We start from the raw sequence: 17427 nt of genomic DNA, 5'->3' as shown, positions 1-17427 counted from the left end.
TGCCCCTCTTCCAGGCCAGCCCTCTGCTGTGGCCCGGGAGTGCAGTGGAGGATGGCCCAGGTGCTTGGGCCCTGCACCCCATGGGAGACTAGGATAAGTACCTGGCTCCTGCCATTGGATCAGCGCAGTGCGCCGGCCGCAGCGCGCCAGCCATGGCAGCCATTGGAGGGTGAACCAACGGCAAAGGAAGACTTTTCTCTCTGGCCCTGAGGCATCACCACCTTCCCCGGGAACTTGGAAAAGGCCCGAGGAGCACGGCCAGGTCCCCGGGGGCCCCACCTTGGCATTGTGCAGCCCCCCAGCCCAGCTCGGGCCCCTGTTCCCATGTCTGGACTCCCACGGTCCCCACTACTGCTCTATGTGGTTTTCTCCAACGTTCTAGGCTCCTGGTGTGGCCGACGCGTTTCCCCAGGGAGGCCTGTGTCAGGGAAACGTGGCTCTGCCCGGTGTCTCCAAACAGCACGAGGCCGTGTGAGAGGGCTGCAGGATGTGCCTGCGATGGCGGCGCTGTGCTCCCTGGCCACCGGTCCCCTCCTCTCCCTGTGTCGCTTGTGCTGTCCTGTCTGAACCAGCCCCCAGGCCAGGGCCCAGGGAGAAGCTCCGGATGGGCCACACCGTCAGCCCCCGAACCCTGGGAGGAGGTCCCCATCCTCTGGGAGGAGCTCCCGTCCCCTGGGAGGAGGTCCCCATCCTCTGGGAGGAGCCCCCATCCCCTGGGAGGAGGTCCCCATCCTCTGGGAGGAGCCCCCGTCCCCTGGGAGGAGGTCCCCATCCTCTGGGAGGAGCCCCCGTCCCCTGGGAGGAGGTCCCCATCCTCTGGGAGGAGCCCCCGTCCCCTGTCCCTCCCTGCCTTGGAGCCTGAGCTGCGGAAGCCCCCTGGCCGCTTACGAAGATCGGGGGACAGCGCCACCTCCACTCCGGGCGGAGCTGCTCGGCTGTCTGTTGCCGGGAGCCCGCTCCCTCCGTGGCCCTCAGCGACTTGCTTCCTCTCTCGGAGCCTCCGGGTCTTCAGCGGCAGGCTGGGGCGAGCAGTCCTTGAAGAGAGAACTCCAGTGGCTGACGCTCGGTGCGCCGGCCCAGGGTGCGTCCGGTGCTGGTGCTGGGTCGCCATGGTTACCCTCCGAGGCTGCCCGTCTTTCTTGCAGGGTGTCATTCCGGCTTCCCGCCCTTGTCACCATCACTCGGCTTGTGGACACTTTTGCGATGGGTATAACCTGATTACTTGCTTATTAGTAACTCAGCACCAGTAATTCACTGGCTCAGTTCTGCTGCACTGCCTGTCCCCGCGGCACAGCCTGCCGGCTCCAGCTGTGGCAGAGGCAGAAGGCTGCGCTCTGTGTGTGTGTGTGTGTGTGTGTGCGGTGGGGACAAGCCAGGGGCTCCACCCCAGGCAGGGGTCACAGCCACAAGGGCTGGGGTGCAGGAGCTGGCACCATCGACGTCCAGACCCGTCACCCTCGCCTCTGACAGCGTCCCGTAGGATGCGGTCTACTGAGAAAATGCCTCTCAAATGACATGTCTTAAACTCACTCAAACCCACTGCACCGGGTGGCGTCTGCACAGAGGACGTGCGGCCATGTCACAGGAGGGCGGAGGGGAGACGAGGTGCACAAGCCCCCGCTGGGCTCCTTGAGAATTAGCTCAGCTACTTTTTCTGTTGGGCACCGGTTTCTACGTCAGGAATCTGGAAATAGTTCATGGAGTCACGCAACGGCTCTGGGAGACAGTGGGGATTTCAGTCGGTGGTGACAAGTGACAGATTCAGAACAGCGTAAGTGATTGAGGGTTAGTTGGCTGTTTACTTGTCAGCCCTGCAACCGTGGACCCCATGGGGCCCTGGGGCTACCTCCCTGTGCACCTGTCCGCTTCCATTCCGGCTGTGAATTGGCCATGGCCTCTAGGGCTCCCCCTTGTGGTGAGGAGCAGGGATGTACATATCCCTGTTTGGGGATCCAAAGAGCAGGCCCCAAGTTCACCCCCTTGGACCAATCATAAGGAAGGGAATGGATACTGGAGCCACAGGGCCCAGGCCTGGCTGACTGACGGGGTTAGTCTCCCACTGCCCACGCCTTGACGCATCCATTGGCATGGCCCCCAGGCCCACGCACCGCCCAGGTGTCGCTCCCCTCTCTGCCACCCACTGGCCCTAGAGAAGCAGGAACGGAAGGCTGGCCTCACAGGAAATGGCTCCTGGAAGCCCCTGACCTTGTCGGGGGTGGCACACCTTGCCATGGCCGGTAGGTGGGTCGCAGGGACAGAAATGGTCAGATTGCAGCCCAGACCCCGGGCAGGGGCTCTCAGCCATGACTTGTGCTCCAGAAGCATGCATGGGGGCAGCACATTAGAGGGTGGACAGGACCTCACTCTGGTCCAGGAGGCCCCCCGACAGGTGCCTAGAGGTGGTCCTGGGGAAGCTGAGGCCAGCCTGGGACCGGGGCGGGGCCACACCTGCTGGCATCCACTCAGAGGGAAGCAGGGGCGGCGGGGCTGGGGGGTGCAGGGAGTGTGGGGTCCTCCCTCTGGGCTCACAGGGCCGGGCCATGGTGGATAAGCAGCCTCCCTCGGCTTTTAGACTCCTTGGAGCTCAGTTTCCCTGTCAGTGAAATGGGTGGGTAGGAGGAGTCAGGGAGAGGGGCTGGAGTGCAGCAAGTGCCCAGGCCAGGTTGCTGTGACTTTTATTCCACCCACCGGCCTCTCACCTGGCCTCGTTTTTCAGAGGCCAGACCCGGGCTTGCCACTTCCTGGCTGTGTGGCCTCAGGCAGGTGACTTAACATCTCTGAGCCACTCTCCTGTTCTGGAAGGTGGGAGTGCTCGCCCTTAGTTCTTAGGGCTGCGGTGGGGAGCCCTGGGGGCCCCTGAGGAGGGCACCCACCCAGTACCTGGCACGCAGCCCCAGCCTCAGAGAAGGGTCCATCTTCCCCAGCGCAACCCGCACCTCTCTGAGCGCAGCGGGGCCCACGCCTGCCTGACTCCCGATCGCCACCTGGTGGCCTGACGAGTGACTGCAGCTGTAGGAGCCACACGCAAGCAGCTCCTGGTCAGTCGAGCCGCAAAGCGCATGGCACTCTGACCAGGGTGGCCAGGCGTGGGTGCTGCCCACGGAAACCCACGCGGAGATGCCCCGAGGGTGGAGATGCACCAGGGCCTCCTGATCTTGTGGCAAACGTTTCCTGTGTGTCATCGTTGCCGATGCCATTTGGGTGTTTCGCAAATGAGGAGCTCCAAGCTCCAGGGGACCCTGGTGCCAGCCCCCAGGGGCTCCCAGGACAGGGGGCAGGTGTTGGGTGTGGCAGGTAGGGCGCCTGCGCCTCATGTTTGCTCCCTGGGCTGGGGGCTCAGATCTAGCTCCTGCCTCTGCTTCCGGCCAATACAGACCCCCCCCCCCCCCCCGTGACAGTGTGCTGGCTTGGGTGGCAGGCACCCACGTGGGGACCTGGGTTGAGTGCCCAGCTCCTGGCTTCAATGCTAGTCCAGTCCCGGCCGTGGGGAGTGAACCAATGGATGGGAGTGCTCGCTTGCTGTCTCTCTCTGTCTCCCTGATTCTCAAACAAGTGAAAGACAAAACAGAGAAGGAGCAGCCAGGGAAAGCCCGGATCTGGTGTGTGGGCGCGGCGGTGTCTGCGTGGGTTTCTCTTCGGGCCGCGGACTCGCACAGCTGGGCCTCTGCACCCAGAGACGAACACGTTCCCAAAAAAGCCGCGACCCTGCTGACCGCGTGCAGGCTTGGCCGCGTGCAGGCTCGGCTGTTGCCACTGCTCCTGGGAGGCGTGGTAAGCCAGCCGGAGGTGGCAGCTAACACAGGACGGTGTCGCCAGATCTATGCAAATATATTTCGTGGAAGGGACCTGAGCCGGCACGGAAACGGGGGGCCGTATCCATGTCCCACAGAGCGCCCACTTGATTCCCAGCAAAACCGGCGAGTGGGGTCGCAGGGGCTCCTCGCTGCCCGACCGAGCCTGGCCCATCTTTGGAGGCTCAGCTCAAATGCCCCCTCCTCCAGGAGGCCTTCCCTGATTGCCCTGGGCACAGCCGGTGAGCCCCTGCCTCCTTTGGCATCCTATACGTATGCCTTTCTTACCATTCCTTCCTATGCTGTGCCCAGGCGGGCTGGGGTCTGCAGGGTCTGCCGGGCCAGGGGCAGGGAGAGCAGAGAGATGAGCGATGTGGGAAGCCTCTCTTCTCCAGCCAAGCTCCAGGGGTTGCTCTGAAGTCAAGGCCACCGACAGAGGGTCTCCCTGTCCACCAGGGCCTGGCGTGGAGTCGGGGACACTCAGAAGCTGGCCAGGGCACGTGGGGCAGAGCGGCACTCCCGGGAGGAGCCATGGGGACTGCCACATGCACAGAATTCATCCTGCCCCACGGGGCTCCCAGGAACAAGCAGAACTCGGAGCACCGCGCACGCCCATCCGAGCCCAGGTCGGCTCTGTGCACCTGCTGGGCACAGCCAGCCTTCTCCAGTCCAGAGCTGAGGGCCCTCGGGGAGTCTGCAGGGGCTGCTGGCTGCCAGGGACCCCAGGGGCAGGGCTGGGGGCTGTGTCCCTCTCCCCAGGCCTCAGACCCCTTGAAGACAGGCGGTGTAGGGTGGGCTCAGAGTCATGCTCCTCCCACACAACCCCCATGTCCCTGTTCAACTGCTACGGGGCCCTCTGCAACACCAAGTTCCTGGATCCGACACCCTGGAGCCAAATTCTTCTCTCTAAGCCTCGGTTTGCTCATCTGTGCAATGGGCTATCCAGTGGCTTGGAGGGTCAGTGAGCTGACCTCTGCCAGTGGCAGGCATGGGCTAGCATTGGTCCTGTTTCGGTCCGGCCTTGTCTCAGGCCCTCTCCAGTCCCCAGAGCCTCCACCCACTGCCTCCTCCCAATGCCACACCTCTGGGCCGGGAGACAGGCAGGTGACGGAGTGAAACGGATGAGCACTGCCCCCACATTTTGGAGTGACAGGAGTTTGAGCAATGCCGGGGAGGGGTGGGGTGTGGGGGCCCCCTCACACAGCCCAGACCCCGGCTCGGATGCTGGCAGCCCCTAGGGTCCTGCCTGGGTGCTGGCTGGCCTCACATCTCGCAGCCACCATGAGGCGCGCTGAAGGTAGGAGAGCGCTGCTTCGCCCCCGGCCCCTGGGCCTGAGCTCGAGGGCCTCCTGGGGCAGAGGTGAGGCCGCGGGTCTGCAGCCAACGCTGCTTTCGAATCGCGGTCCTGCTGCCTCAGGTTAGCTCTGGCATATTGAGCTGGTGACTCTGGCTTCTAGGCCTCGGCTTGCTCTACGGACCTGGGGTTCTGCCTCTCGGGGTTGTTGGGGTGCAAGCGAGGAAATGACCTGGAGGTTTCCAGCATCTCTCCGCCCCTGGCAGCCCAGGCAGCTCTGGGGGTCACCCCGAGGCTTCCAACAGTGAGGCCAGGAGAGGGCGCAGGACGGAGCCCGCCCCTAGGGGGCGCAGGCGTCCCGGGGCAGACGAAGCCTTGGGGTGACGCGGCCACAGGGGTGTGGAAGGCTGACATGTAGCACAGGGTGGGGGTGGGGGGGAGACAGGACACACACGGCATGCACAGACACGCACAGACATGCACAGACGAAGCACGCATACCCTTGTGTGGATCAGCTGCCCGGCTGGCAACCCAACCCGCCACTGCACAGGTACACACGCGTGTACACACACGCACGCGCGCACTGGGGTTGCCCTCCAGGGACTCGGAGGACCCTCGAGACATCAAGCAACGTCCTCTGAGAACCGACGACCATCTCCACCCCAGCACCCCTCGCACCAGCCCCCCGGACCCCACAGCCAGGGCTCCCCAGGTCACCAGGGCTCCACCTCCGCTCTGCGTTCCCCAGGGTGCACTTGCCTGCCCTGCACCGCAGGGACCCTCTGCTGGGACCCTCCGGAGATGCCCGGCTCACCCTCCCGGGGCCAGATCTTTATCCCCCTGCCCCCCAGCCCAGGGACCCGGGGACCCAGATGCCGCCTGGACTCCCCTCACTGAGGTCTTTGGGCTCTGTCCCCTTCTTCCTCCTCGTGGTCACCTCTCACTCAGGTGATGAGCCGACCCCCTCACCTCCACCCAGCCCTCCCGTCCCCGCAGACCCAGTCCTGCCCCCACCTCGGCGCATCTCTCCTGCCTCCAGTCTCAGTTCTCCTTGTGGATGGGAGAGGTACAAGATTTAGCCTGCCCGCGAGGTTCTCGGTTCTGCTTTTATTTATTTGAGCCGTTCAGAGAAAGGAGAGAGAGAGCTGCCACCCGCTGGCTTGTTCTCCCTGTGCCTCCAACAAGCTAGGGCCGGGCAGGCTGGAGCCAGGCATTGGGAACTCCGTCCAGGTCTCTGTGTGAGTGGACAGGGACCCAACAGTTTCAGCCGCCACCTGGGTGCCTCCTAAGGCGAGCGTTAGTAGGAAACCGGAGTCAGAAGCAGAACCAGGTCGCACACCCAGACGTGCTGATACGGGGTGCAGGCATCCCAAGCCGCATCTGAACCACCACGCTGAACGCCGGCCCCCACCCGTGCACAAGCCTAGGACACATCCAGACAGCCCTCCCCACTCTGGGTCCCCACTGAGCCAGGTCTCAGTTTAATACACCACTTCTTCCGGGAAGCCTTCCACGATGTCCTGTTCTCCCAGACAGGGCGATGGCAAGGCTTCACTGGACCTCAGCTGAGCTCAGTTCACACTGTCCGCCTACCTGAGGCAGGAGCCACGGAGCCCCAGTTCTCAGCCTGGTGGCCAGCACTTGGGGGGCCCTTCACAAAGACCAGCTGGCCACAGGAATGAATGAATGAGTGATGGGCAGGGGGACAGGGTGAAACGGAGAGGGGATGAAGGGATCAAAGGCCGGAGAGGGTTCAGGGCTCAGGATGGATGGGGGAGATGAGGATTATGGGATGGGTGCGGCAAGACTTGAACCCCATGCCCTCCCTCCTCCCTGGTGGCCACCAAGATACCTGCCAGTGTGGCTCGCAGGCCCCGCCCCCTGCCCCGCCCCCCAAGGAGAGGCACCACGGGCGCGGGCGCGTACAGGTTGGTTTATTTACAAATACACGACGTCTCGGCTTGTCCCGTGGTTGGTTCCATTTTCTGCGTTTGTGGGAAGAGGCGGAAGGTGAGTGGAGGGCGGGGCGGGGCGGTGATATGGTAAACGCTAATAAATAATTTAACAATGACAAGTTATTAAATAAAACGTGTCTGGGGATGGCGCGTGGGCAGTGAGTCTGTACAAGGAAAACAGGACTGGCCAGTGGGCCGGGCTCCCGTGGGACCCCCTCCCTGGGCTGGGGGAAGGGCCCTCCTGCTCCCCCGGTCCCAGGCCTCCGAGTGCGTCTGGTGTGTGAGCGTGGAGCCCCTTCCCACAGGCAGCAGCCCAGCCCCTCCCCCGCAGCGGGTGCTCAGGGCTCAGGGCTAGAGCCTGGCAGGTGGCGGCCAATGGGCCTCCCCCGAGGCTCCCGGTGTGCGAAGTGACAGGGGCATCATCGGATCGGCAGGGGGAGGCAGCCTCACTGCCAAGAGGCTGCCCCCGGACCTGTGAGGGGGGCTGGACCCTGCTGGGCCCTAGTGGGTGGGATGCAGCTCCAGGGCCTCCCCCTCGCCCCCTGGCCTGCCCCTGCCGGGCAGCCTCCTTGGAGTCCCCCCAGGACAGCAGAGCACCTGGGAGCCTCCCTGGAGTGGGCAGATGAGGCCCCGGCTGGGGTCAGGGCTGGGCTTCTTGTCCCCTGTTCCCCCCGACTCCGTGGTACTGGGGCAGAGTCCTTCCTTCTGGGCCTCGACGTCCCCAGCACGGAAGTAAAACTTGGCATTTCTCCCAGAGTCTCTCTCTCTGCCTCTTCCTCCCCCTCCCTTGGGGCCTCCCACCCTGGTCCCTGGGGGGCTGCTGGGCTCCTGTCCTGGCTCCGCCCACCCCCTCCCCGCCAGTCAGAGCTGGAGGATCTGCCCACGTCAGCTGGCCCCAGATCCCAGATTTCAGCCCACCCAACCCTGTGGACTTCTGCTGGGGGACCCTGACCATGTCCCCCTCCGTCTCAGCCTCAGCGCCCTCGTCTGAGAAACAGGTCCCTGACCACATCCGGGGGTGGAACCGCCCAGGCCACCCAGCACCCAACACGTGCGTCCTCGCCCAGGGCCAGGCACAGTGGGTGTCAGCGCCGGGGAGCCCGGGGCCCGGGAGCCACACGTGGACAGTGGGTAGTCCTGGGGTGGAGGGCTCTCTGAGGTCCCTTTTGACTTCGCCCACCTGGGTCACGTGCTTAGGGGTCCCCACCCAGCTCCTGGCCCTGGGGCAGCATGATGGGGAACAGGGACCCCAGAGCCCAGCAGGTTTCCTAAGAACAAGTCCTGCCCCTACCTAGTGGCCACTCACGGGGGCTAGCAATGGTTCTGCTAACGGGCTGCAGCTCTGGGAGACCCTGGGGCAGGTCCCACCCCCTCCCCTGGCTGAAAGACAAGGGGGTGGACCAGATGACCCACTCCTGCTGCCCTTCCAACAGAGAGCCTGGGGGAGGAGGGCCAGGTCTCCCAGGGGCTGCCCGCAGTGTCTCTGCCTGCCTCAGGCCTGCTCACCCAGCAGAAGGCAGACCCTCCCCTGAATTCAGCACGGCTGCCTCTACAACCCGGGCAGGCTGGGGCTTCGGCCAAGTTCTGTCTGGGACATGAGGAACACAGAGGCCCGGGGGCAACCCTGCCTGGGGAGGAGCAGGGTGAGGGCTGAGAGCTGGGACTGGCCCGGGGCGCTCCGGAGGGGCCGCGGGCTCCCTAGACACCGAGAGGGGTCCGGAGGTGGAGGGAGACACCCCGTCGCTTCTGCTCAAAGGTGGGCCAGGCAGAGCCCAGGGGCGTGGCCTATGCCCCTCAGCTTTGAGGGCCATGGGGCCATCAGCTTGGCTGCATAGGGAGGGTAGATGGGTGTGTCTGGCTTACAGGGCAGGGCACCCAACACACACCTCTGCCACCTGCAGGGACAGGGACAGGGCGGGGCGGGGGTGCGGTGGGAACGCAGCGGGCCCCAGGCCCACACCCCTGACAGGCGCGTGTGCTGGGAGAGCCGCAGATTTGAACCCACTCTCACAAGAGGAGCTGGGACCCAGGAAAAGGCAGGGTTCTTCTGGGGTGTGCCAGCAGGTGCACCGCCCCCCCCCACACACACACAGAGAAGGGCGGTGGCTTAGCTGTCACTTGTGCGTGGGGGCCGGGGGGCCGCAGACGGGCGGGGAGGCTTCCCAAGGCCAGATGTGCATGAGCAGAGGCAGGCCTGGCTGGCTGGTGTCCACCGGCAGGCGGAGTGGCGGCCCTGGCCGTCCCACACCTTTCGGGGAAAGCCAGAGCCCAGCGAGGAGTGTGGTTTTGCCAGGAAGGGCTGGAGGAGACAGTGACTTTGAGACTCAGGGCTGAGAGAGGCCGAGGCACGGCCGGCAGGAAGGGGCAGCTGGCTGGGGGTGGCCCGGGAGGGAGCCGGACATTAGCCGGGGTGCTGCACAGGTGAACCCCGAGGTCCCCTCCACCCAGAGGTTCTGCCACTGGCCTGACCCCACCTGGCTCGGGGGAGGGCGGGGCCTCCCTCTGGGCTGCTACAGTACTGGCTAGGGCTGCCCTGCATGCTCACCCCGCCTTCTCTAACTGCTCTAAGAAGACGGGGGTCCCTGCTCCCCTTGGGCGCCCACTCTCCCTCTGCCTCTCGCAGCGTCGCTAGGATCTGTGTGCGTATTTGCCCCGCTCTGCCTGTGTGCGTGCCTTGTGTGTGCGTCTGTCCCTCTGGGTCTGCCTGGCTCTGGCCACAGCACCCTCCCCCTGCAAGCTGCCGGTGACCCTGTTTCTGGCAAAACATGGTGAGCCTGGCACACCTGCCGGGCTCTTGGCTATTTCTGCTCCAAGGCTCAGACCGGCAGGGGCGACCCTGGGCCAGCTGGAGGGAGGTGGGCACTGGCGCAGGATACGGGAGCGCTGGCTTCGTGGATTAACGGGCACTGCGCCCCAGCATCGGCGTCCTGGGGCCCGTGCGGGGAGGTTGGCTGGACACAGAGAGGACATTTAAAAAAATAGAGAGAATTTAAGCTTCCCAAAAAAGAGACGGGGAGGGAGGAGGCAATGGGGCCGGGGCGGGGCTGGGAGGCGAGAAGAGCGGCTGTGGAGAGCAAGGTCCCTGCGGGCAGCCCAAGCCCCCGCCCAGGCTGCACCCGGCTGCCTGTCTGGCCAGGCCCGGCTGGCCGCGGGCAGGGCCCCGTATGGCTGTCTGTAGCGGATGTCCAGGCGGCTGCTGCTGAGGCCCGCCGGCCCCTGGCCCTGCACCCTAGCGTCCTTGCGCCCTGGCCGGCTCTCAGGAGGCGAAGTAAGAACTCTGCATGGAGTAGAGCCGGTCGATGGGGTTCCCCACGCGCGCCTGCAGGGAGCCCACGTCCGAGGAGCCCAGGAAGCAGTCGCTGAGGCTGGTTAAGGAGGTATCGCTGTCGATGTCGTGGAAGATGGAGTCGCTCCCTGGGGCCGGAGGGGGAGAAGGGACGTCAGCACTGGGGCCCTCCCAGCAGGAGGAGGCGGGTGGGCAGGGGGAGGGGCAGTGCGGGGGTGGCTCACTGTGGGGGCTCATGGGCTCACCTGGCATTTGGGGCGGCGTGAGGCCCTGCTGGAAGGGGTCGCTGCTGCCGTAGGGGCTCTGCTCCATGGCCACGATCTGCTGCTGCGGCGGGGCCAGCGGTGTGTAGGAGGCCATCATGCCCTCCATGCGGCTGGACAGGACCTCTGGGGACAGGCCACGCCTTCACACACCGGCCCTGGCAGCCCCAGGGGGGCCCCACAGGTGTCCCCCGGGAGTCCCTCCTGCTCACGCTGGCTGCGGCTGCCCGGCTCCTTGTCCAGAATCAGCGTCATCCAAAGCCCACCCCGCCTTCCCCAACCCCCAACCGCCCGGCCCTCCAGGAGCTGGGGCCCTCCCGGGAGCAGACACCGGGGCAGGCAGTGGTGACGGCCTCAGGGAGCAGAACCCGGGCCAGAGAGGCCTGGGAGGGCTTCCTGGAGGAAAGGGGCCAGCTCAGTGTGGCTTCAAGGACCAGCCAGGGAGGCGACAGGTGGCCAAGGCACAGAGACGCCGTGGGGGGATCATTCGGCCCAGCCCCGTGGCGGCGTGGGGAGAGGACCAGCCGGTCGTGTGGTTACTTCAGGGGCTGAGCCGAGTCAGGGGGTCCCCCTGAGGCTGCCGGCAGACAGGAGGGTCCCCGCTAGGGCAGCTGTGGGGCGCGGGGCTGCAAATGAGAAGCCCCTCCCTGACTAGCCACTGAGCCTCCACAGGGAGGGCTGCAGGGCTCCTGGCTCAGGTGGGGGGTGGGGCTGGCGTGCCCCATGCACGTGGCAGTGATGTGGAGCATGTGTGGGCTATGTGAGCACGGGTCGGGGGGCTGTGTCCAGGGCGGGGCTGCAGGGCAAAGCACAGCTTGGAGCTGCTGGGACCCAAGGCAGTGGCTACAGCCCCAGGAGGGGGTGGACAGGAGACAGGAAGCGCTGGGGCCTTGGGCCTGGCCTGAACAGAAGGCACTTCCCAGCGTGCCCTGAGCCCCAGGAGCCTCCCTCTCAGCTGGAGCAGGTAGCTCTGGGCCCCACCTACTTCCTTTACAACCATGAGGGCTCTGTGGCCCGTGGGAGGCTGGGGGTCGGCCCTGGCCAACGCAAGTGGAGACAGCATTTGACAAAGCCCGGGGCAGGGTGGCCTGGCCTTTGGCCCCTCACCATCCAGCAGGAGCTCACCTTGGAGTCCTCAACAGCCTGTCTGCCCACGGCAGGCACAAGCGCAGCTGAGACAGGGCACAGGACGAACTCCCCCACCCCTCCACAGGGGACCTCTGGGAAGGGAGCGAGACCAAGCGAGAGCAACGCCGGGAGCAGCCCCGTGCACCCGTGAGCTGGGAACACAGCGCCGTTCTGACTGCAGAAGTCCTGCCCCCGCCCCCACGGGCCGCCCTGCCGTCTCCTGCTCCCCGACCGCGCCCCGTGGTCCCCACCGCTGGTCCCATCGCTTCTCCACATCTCAGCGTGGCGCTTGCAGGCCACAGGGGTCCCGGGCTCCGCTTGCCCTGGCGGGAGGCTTCCTGGGAGTCTCGCTACCAGACACGGCCCGGCCCCTCTGTCCGCGGCCCTGGGGTGCAGGCTCACCTTGGCCCAGCCGCTGGGAGTTCTGCTGCTCCTGCTGCTGCTGGTGCCGCCGCGCCAGCTTCTTCATCTGCCGGGGAGCAGCACAGGTCACCCCGGCCCGGCTCTGCCCCGTCCAGCCCCTGCCCCCACACCAGGCCCTCCTCCCCACCCCACCCCCGCCCCATCCGCTCCCGGCCCCTCCACATGCGTGGCCCTGTGCTGTTAGCCCTGCCCTGGGCCAGCGGGGGTGGGAGGGGCCTCTCACCTTAGCTCTTTGGTTCTGAAACCACACCTGCACCACACGCACGCTGAGGCCCGTCTCAGCCGCCAGGGTCTCTCGGACCTGGGCCGGAGAGAGCGGGACGGGTCAGACCCCGAGGGGCAGGGCTGCCCCGCCCAGTCCCCTGCCCCCCGCCAGCAGGACAGCAGGTGGTGTGGGCAGCCGCAGGGGTGGGGTCTGCCCGTCCCACTCCAGCCGCACCTCACCTTCCGACAGGGCTTGGAGGACACCTCGAAGGAGGCCTTGAAGGCTCGCCGCTGCTGCGTGGTGAGGATGGTCCGCGGTCGCTTGGGCCTCCGCGGGTCCTTGCCGTCATCCCCGCTGCCCTTGCTCTGGCCGCCCTGCCCCTTGGCTGGCTTCATGTCCCCGTCCTCGTCCTCACTCTTCACTGTGGGGACACAACTCGGCTTGTCACGGAGGGCTGAGGGTGGTCCCAGGTCCCAACCTTCTGCCCTGCCCACCCCACCCCCTGTGGCTGACACCTGCTGTGCCTCCCCAGGGCCCCTCCCCACAGGCTCTGCTCGCCTCTGCTCCTGTGCCCTGGTGTGCGAAGAGTCCCCCTCCCAGGCTGCAGGCCCACGCAGGGGCAGGCACACGCTGTCACAGCACCCACAGGCACTTGTGGGCGTGTACACTCAGGAAGGCCCAGGCCAGCACAGGTATGCAGGCCCACGACACCCACTCCCTCAAGGCCAGTCTGCTGGCTTCCTAAGGACTGATGGAGCCCCGGATGAGGGCTGAGGCCACCCTGGCCCTGGGTTTCCCCAAAGCCAGCCTGTCTGGGACGCTCCTTGTCTGGGACACAGCACAGCACACCAGCCAGCCTTCCAGAAAGCCAGCTCCCACTGCGCCGGCCCCATGCCAGCCAGGCTCCAGGGTCCCAAGAATGCAAGGAACCTTCCACTCTGGGGCTCCAGGGACTGGGAACTGACAGCAAAGACACACGCACCAGGCCCTCACACACAGGAGTGTGAGCGACCACAGCGGGCACATGTGTGGGCACGCACACAGCACACACTGATCTACGTGCAAATGCAGATTGGAACGTGGGTCTGCAAAGGTCTGAGCGTGTGCAGACAGCCCACAGAGTGCACTCACACACATGCATACCCACACAGCTGAGTGCTCTCTCACACACGTGCACACACAGGAGCACAGACAGCTCACAGAGCGCTCTCACACACACATGCACACACAGTGCACTCACACACACATGCACACAGTTCACAGAGTGCATTCACACACGCATGCACACGCAGAGTGCACTCACGTGCACACGCAGTGCACTCACACACACATGCACACAGCTCAGAGTGCATTCACACACATGTACGCAGAGTGCACTCACACACACATGCACACAGCTCAGTGCATTCACACACGTATGTACGCAGAGTGCACTCACACACGTGCACATGCACACAGCTCAGAGTGCATTCACACACGCATGCACACGCAGAGTGCACTCACACACATGCACACGCAGAGTGCACTCACACACACATGCACACAGCTCACAGAGTGCATTCACACACGCATGCACACGCAGAGTGCACTCACACACACATGCACACACAGTGCACTCACACACATGTACACACACACAGCTCACAGAGTGCACTCACACACACATGCACACACAGAGGTATAGACAGCTCAGAATGCTCTCTCATACACATGCACACAGAGGCACAAACAGGCAGGCCACAGAGTGTACTCACACACACATGCACACGCAGAGTGCACTCACACACATGCACACACAGAAACACACACAGAGAGTGCACTCACACACAGGAGCACAGACAGCTCACAGAGTGCTCTCACACACACATGCACACAGACACACACAGCTCAGAGTGCTCTCACACACAGCTCACAGAGTGCCCTCACACACACATGCACACACACAGCTCAGAGTGCATTCACACACACAGTGCACTCATACACACGTGCACACACAGCTCACAGAGTGCTCTCACACACACATGCACACACAGTGCTCTCACACACACATGCACACAGACACACACAGCTCAGAGTGCTCTCACACACAAATGCACACTCAGTGCACTCACACACATGCACACACACAGCTCAGAGTGCTCTCACACACAGCTCACAGAGTGCACTCACACACACAGCTCACAGAGTGCTCTCACACACATGCACACAGTTACACAGACAGCTCACGGAGTACCCTCACACACACATGCACACAGTTACACACACAGCTCACAGAGTGCTCTCACACACATGCACAGAGTTACACACACAGCTCACAGAGTGCCCTCACACACACATGCACACACACAGCTCAGAGTGCATTCACACACACAGTGCATTCACACACACGTGCACACACACAGCTCACAGAGTGCTCTCACACACATGCACACACACACAGCTCAGAGTGCTCTCACACACGTGCACACACACAGCTCACAGAGTGCTCTCACACACACGTGCACACACAGCTCACAGAGTGCTCTCACACATGCACAGTTACACACACAGCTCACAGAGTGCTCTCACACACACAGTGCACTCACACACACAGCTCACAGAGTGCTCTCTCACACACATAGCTCACAGAGTGCTCTCACACACGTGCACACACACACAGCTCACAGAGTGCTCTCACACACACAGTGCACTCACACACACAGCTCAGAGTGCTCTCACACACACATCCACACACACAGCTCACAGAGTGCTCTCACACACACGTGCACACACAGCTCACAGAGTGCTCTCACACATGCACAGTTACACACACAGCTCACAGAGTGCTCTCACACACACAGTGCACTCACACACACAGCTCACAGAGTGCTCTCTCACACACATCCACACACACAGCTCACAGAGTGCTCTCACACACACGTGCACACACAGCTCACAGAGTGCTCTCACACATGCACAGTTACACACACAGCTCACAGAGTGCTCTCACACACATGCACACAGTTACACAGACAGCTCACGGAGTACCCTCACACACACATGCACACAGTTACACACACAGCTCACAGAGTGCTCTCACACACATGCACAGAGTTACACACACAGCTCACAGAGTGCCCTCACACACACATGCACACACACAGCTCAGAGTGCATTCACACACACAGTGCATTCACACACACGTGCACACACACAGCTCACAGAGTGCTCTCACACACATGCACACACACAGCTCAGAGTGCTCTCACACACGTGCACACACACAGCTCACAGAGTGCTCTCACACACACGTGCACACACAGCTCACAGAGTGCTCTCACACATGCACAGTTACACACACAGCTCACAGAGTGCTCTCACACACACAGTGCACTCACACACACAGCTCACAGAGTGCTCTCTCACACACATAGCTCACAGAGTGCTCTCACACACACAGTGCACTCACACACACAGCTCAGAGTGCTCTCACACACACATCCACACACACAGCTCACAGAGTGCTCTCACACACACGTGCACACACAGCTCACAGAGTGCTCTCACACATGCACAGTTACACACACAGCTCACAGAGTGCTCTCACACACACAGTGCACTCACACACACAGCTCACAGAGTGCTCTCTCACACACATCCACACACACACAGCTCACAGAGTGCTCTCACACACACGTGCACACACAGCTCACAGAGTGCTCTCACACATGCACAGTTACACACACAGCTCACAGAGTGCTCTCACACACACAGTGCACTCACACACACAGCTCAGAGTGCTCTCACACACACATGCACACACACAGCTCACAGAGTGCTCTCACACACACGTGCACACACACAGCTCACAGAGTGCTCTCACACACACATGCACACACACAGCTCACAGAGTGCTCTCACACACACAGTGCACTCACACACACAGCTCAGAGTGCTCTCACACACACATGCACACACAGCTCACAGAGTGCTCTCACACACATGCACACAGACACACACAGCTCAGAGTGCTCTCACACACACATCCACACACACAGCTCACAGAGTGCTCTCACACACGTGCACACACACACAGCTCACAGAGTGCTCTCACACACACAGTGCACTCACACACACAGCTCACAGAGTGCTCTCACACACACATGAACGCACAGTGCACTCACACACACATGCACATGCACACAGCTCACAGAGTGCATTCACACACGCATGCACACGCAGAGTGCACTCACATGCACAGCGCATTCACACACGCATGTACGCAGAGTGCACTCACACACGTGCACACACACAGCTCACAGAGTGCTCTCACACACACATGCACACACACTCAGAGTGCTCTCACACACACGTGCACACACAGCTCAGAGTGCTCTCACACACACGTGCACACACAGCTCAGAGTGCTCTCTCACGTGCACACACACAGCTCACAGAGTGCTCTCTCACATACGTGCACACACACACAGCTCACAGAGTGCTCTCACACACACAGTGCACTCACACACACATCTCACAGAGTGCTCTCACACACACGTGCACACACACAGCTCAGAGTGCTCTCACACACGTGCACACACACAGCTCACAGAGTGCTCTCACACATGCACAGTTATACACACAGCTCATAGAGTGCTCTCACATATGTGCACTCAGAGTGCTCTCACACACACATGCAGTTACACACACAGCTCACAGAGTGCTCTCACACACACATGCACACACAGGCTCACACACGGCCATGCAGCAGGTGTATCCAACCAGCGACACCCCACCCCCACCAGGTGCACACAGCACTTCCACGCCCTGGAGTCCAGGGTCTCAGAGGTGCCAGCCCAGAGGATGGCCAAGTCTCCCCACCTGCCCGCGTCTGAACTGACTGCCTCTGTCTGTTCCCGTCCTCAGGGTGCGAGCCCTTTGGAGGGGCCGGTCCCCTCCCTTTCCTAGGCCCGGGCTGAACCGGCCAGGGGCACCTGGGCCTCTGCTGGCCCAGAGGGGTCCAGGCAGCCGCAGCACCGTCATGGTGCATCCCTGTCCGGGGAGAGACGGGGACAGGCAGACACCGCCCACCACCTCCACCGC

The 17427-nt window shown here is 63.1% G+C and overlaps 1 protein-coding gene across 4 annotated transcripts in view; it reads right to left on the bottom strand.

The window, feature by feature from the left end:
* Nucleotides 1-7004: 7004 nt before the first annotated feature.
* The window catches only part of LMX1B (LIM homeobox transcription factor 1 beta), a 79161-nt gene continuing 68738 nt past the window's right edge, over nucleotides 7005-17427 (bottom strand). For all 4 annotated transcript variants that reach the window (XM_089320072.1, XM_051836100.3, XM_089320077.1 and 1 more), the window contains 5 exons: nucleotides 12585-12766; nucleotides 12364-12441; nucleotides 12120-12186; nucleotides 10572-10715; nucleotides 7005-10454 (listed from right to left, as the gene is read on the bottom strand). In XM_089320072.1, the coding sequence (XP_089176198.1) occupies nucleotides 10297-10454; nucleotides 10572-10715; nucleotides 12120-12186; nucleotides 12364-12441; nucleotides 12585-12766 (629 nt within the window). In that variant the 3' untranslated portion in view covers nucleotides 7005-10296. The remainder of the gene's footprint in view (nucleotides 10455-10571; nucleotides 10716-12119; nucleotides 12187-12363; nucleotides 12442-12584; nucleotides 12767-17427) is intronic.

The sequence above is a fragment of the Oryctolagus cuniculus genome, chromosome 1 (assembly GCF_051225735.1).
Source record: "Oryctolagus cuniculus isolate XC-2025 breed Fujian yellow rabbit chromosome 1, ASM5122573v1, whole genome shotgun sequence".
In the NCBI taxonomy this organism is placed as follows: domain Eukaryota; kingdom Metazoa; phylum Chordata; class Mammalia; order Lagomorpha; family Leporidae; genus Oryctolagus; species Oryctolagus cuniculus.
Note: the sequence above shows the minus strand (reverse complement) of the source record. Positions and strands in the feature narration are given on the sequence as shown.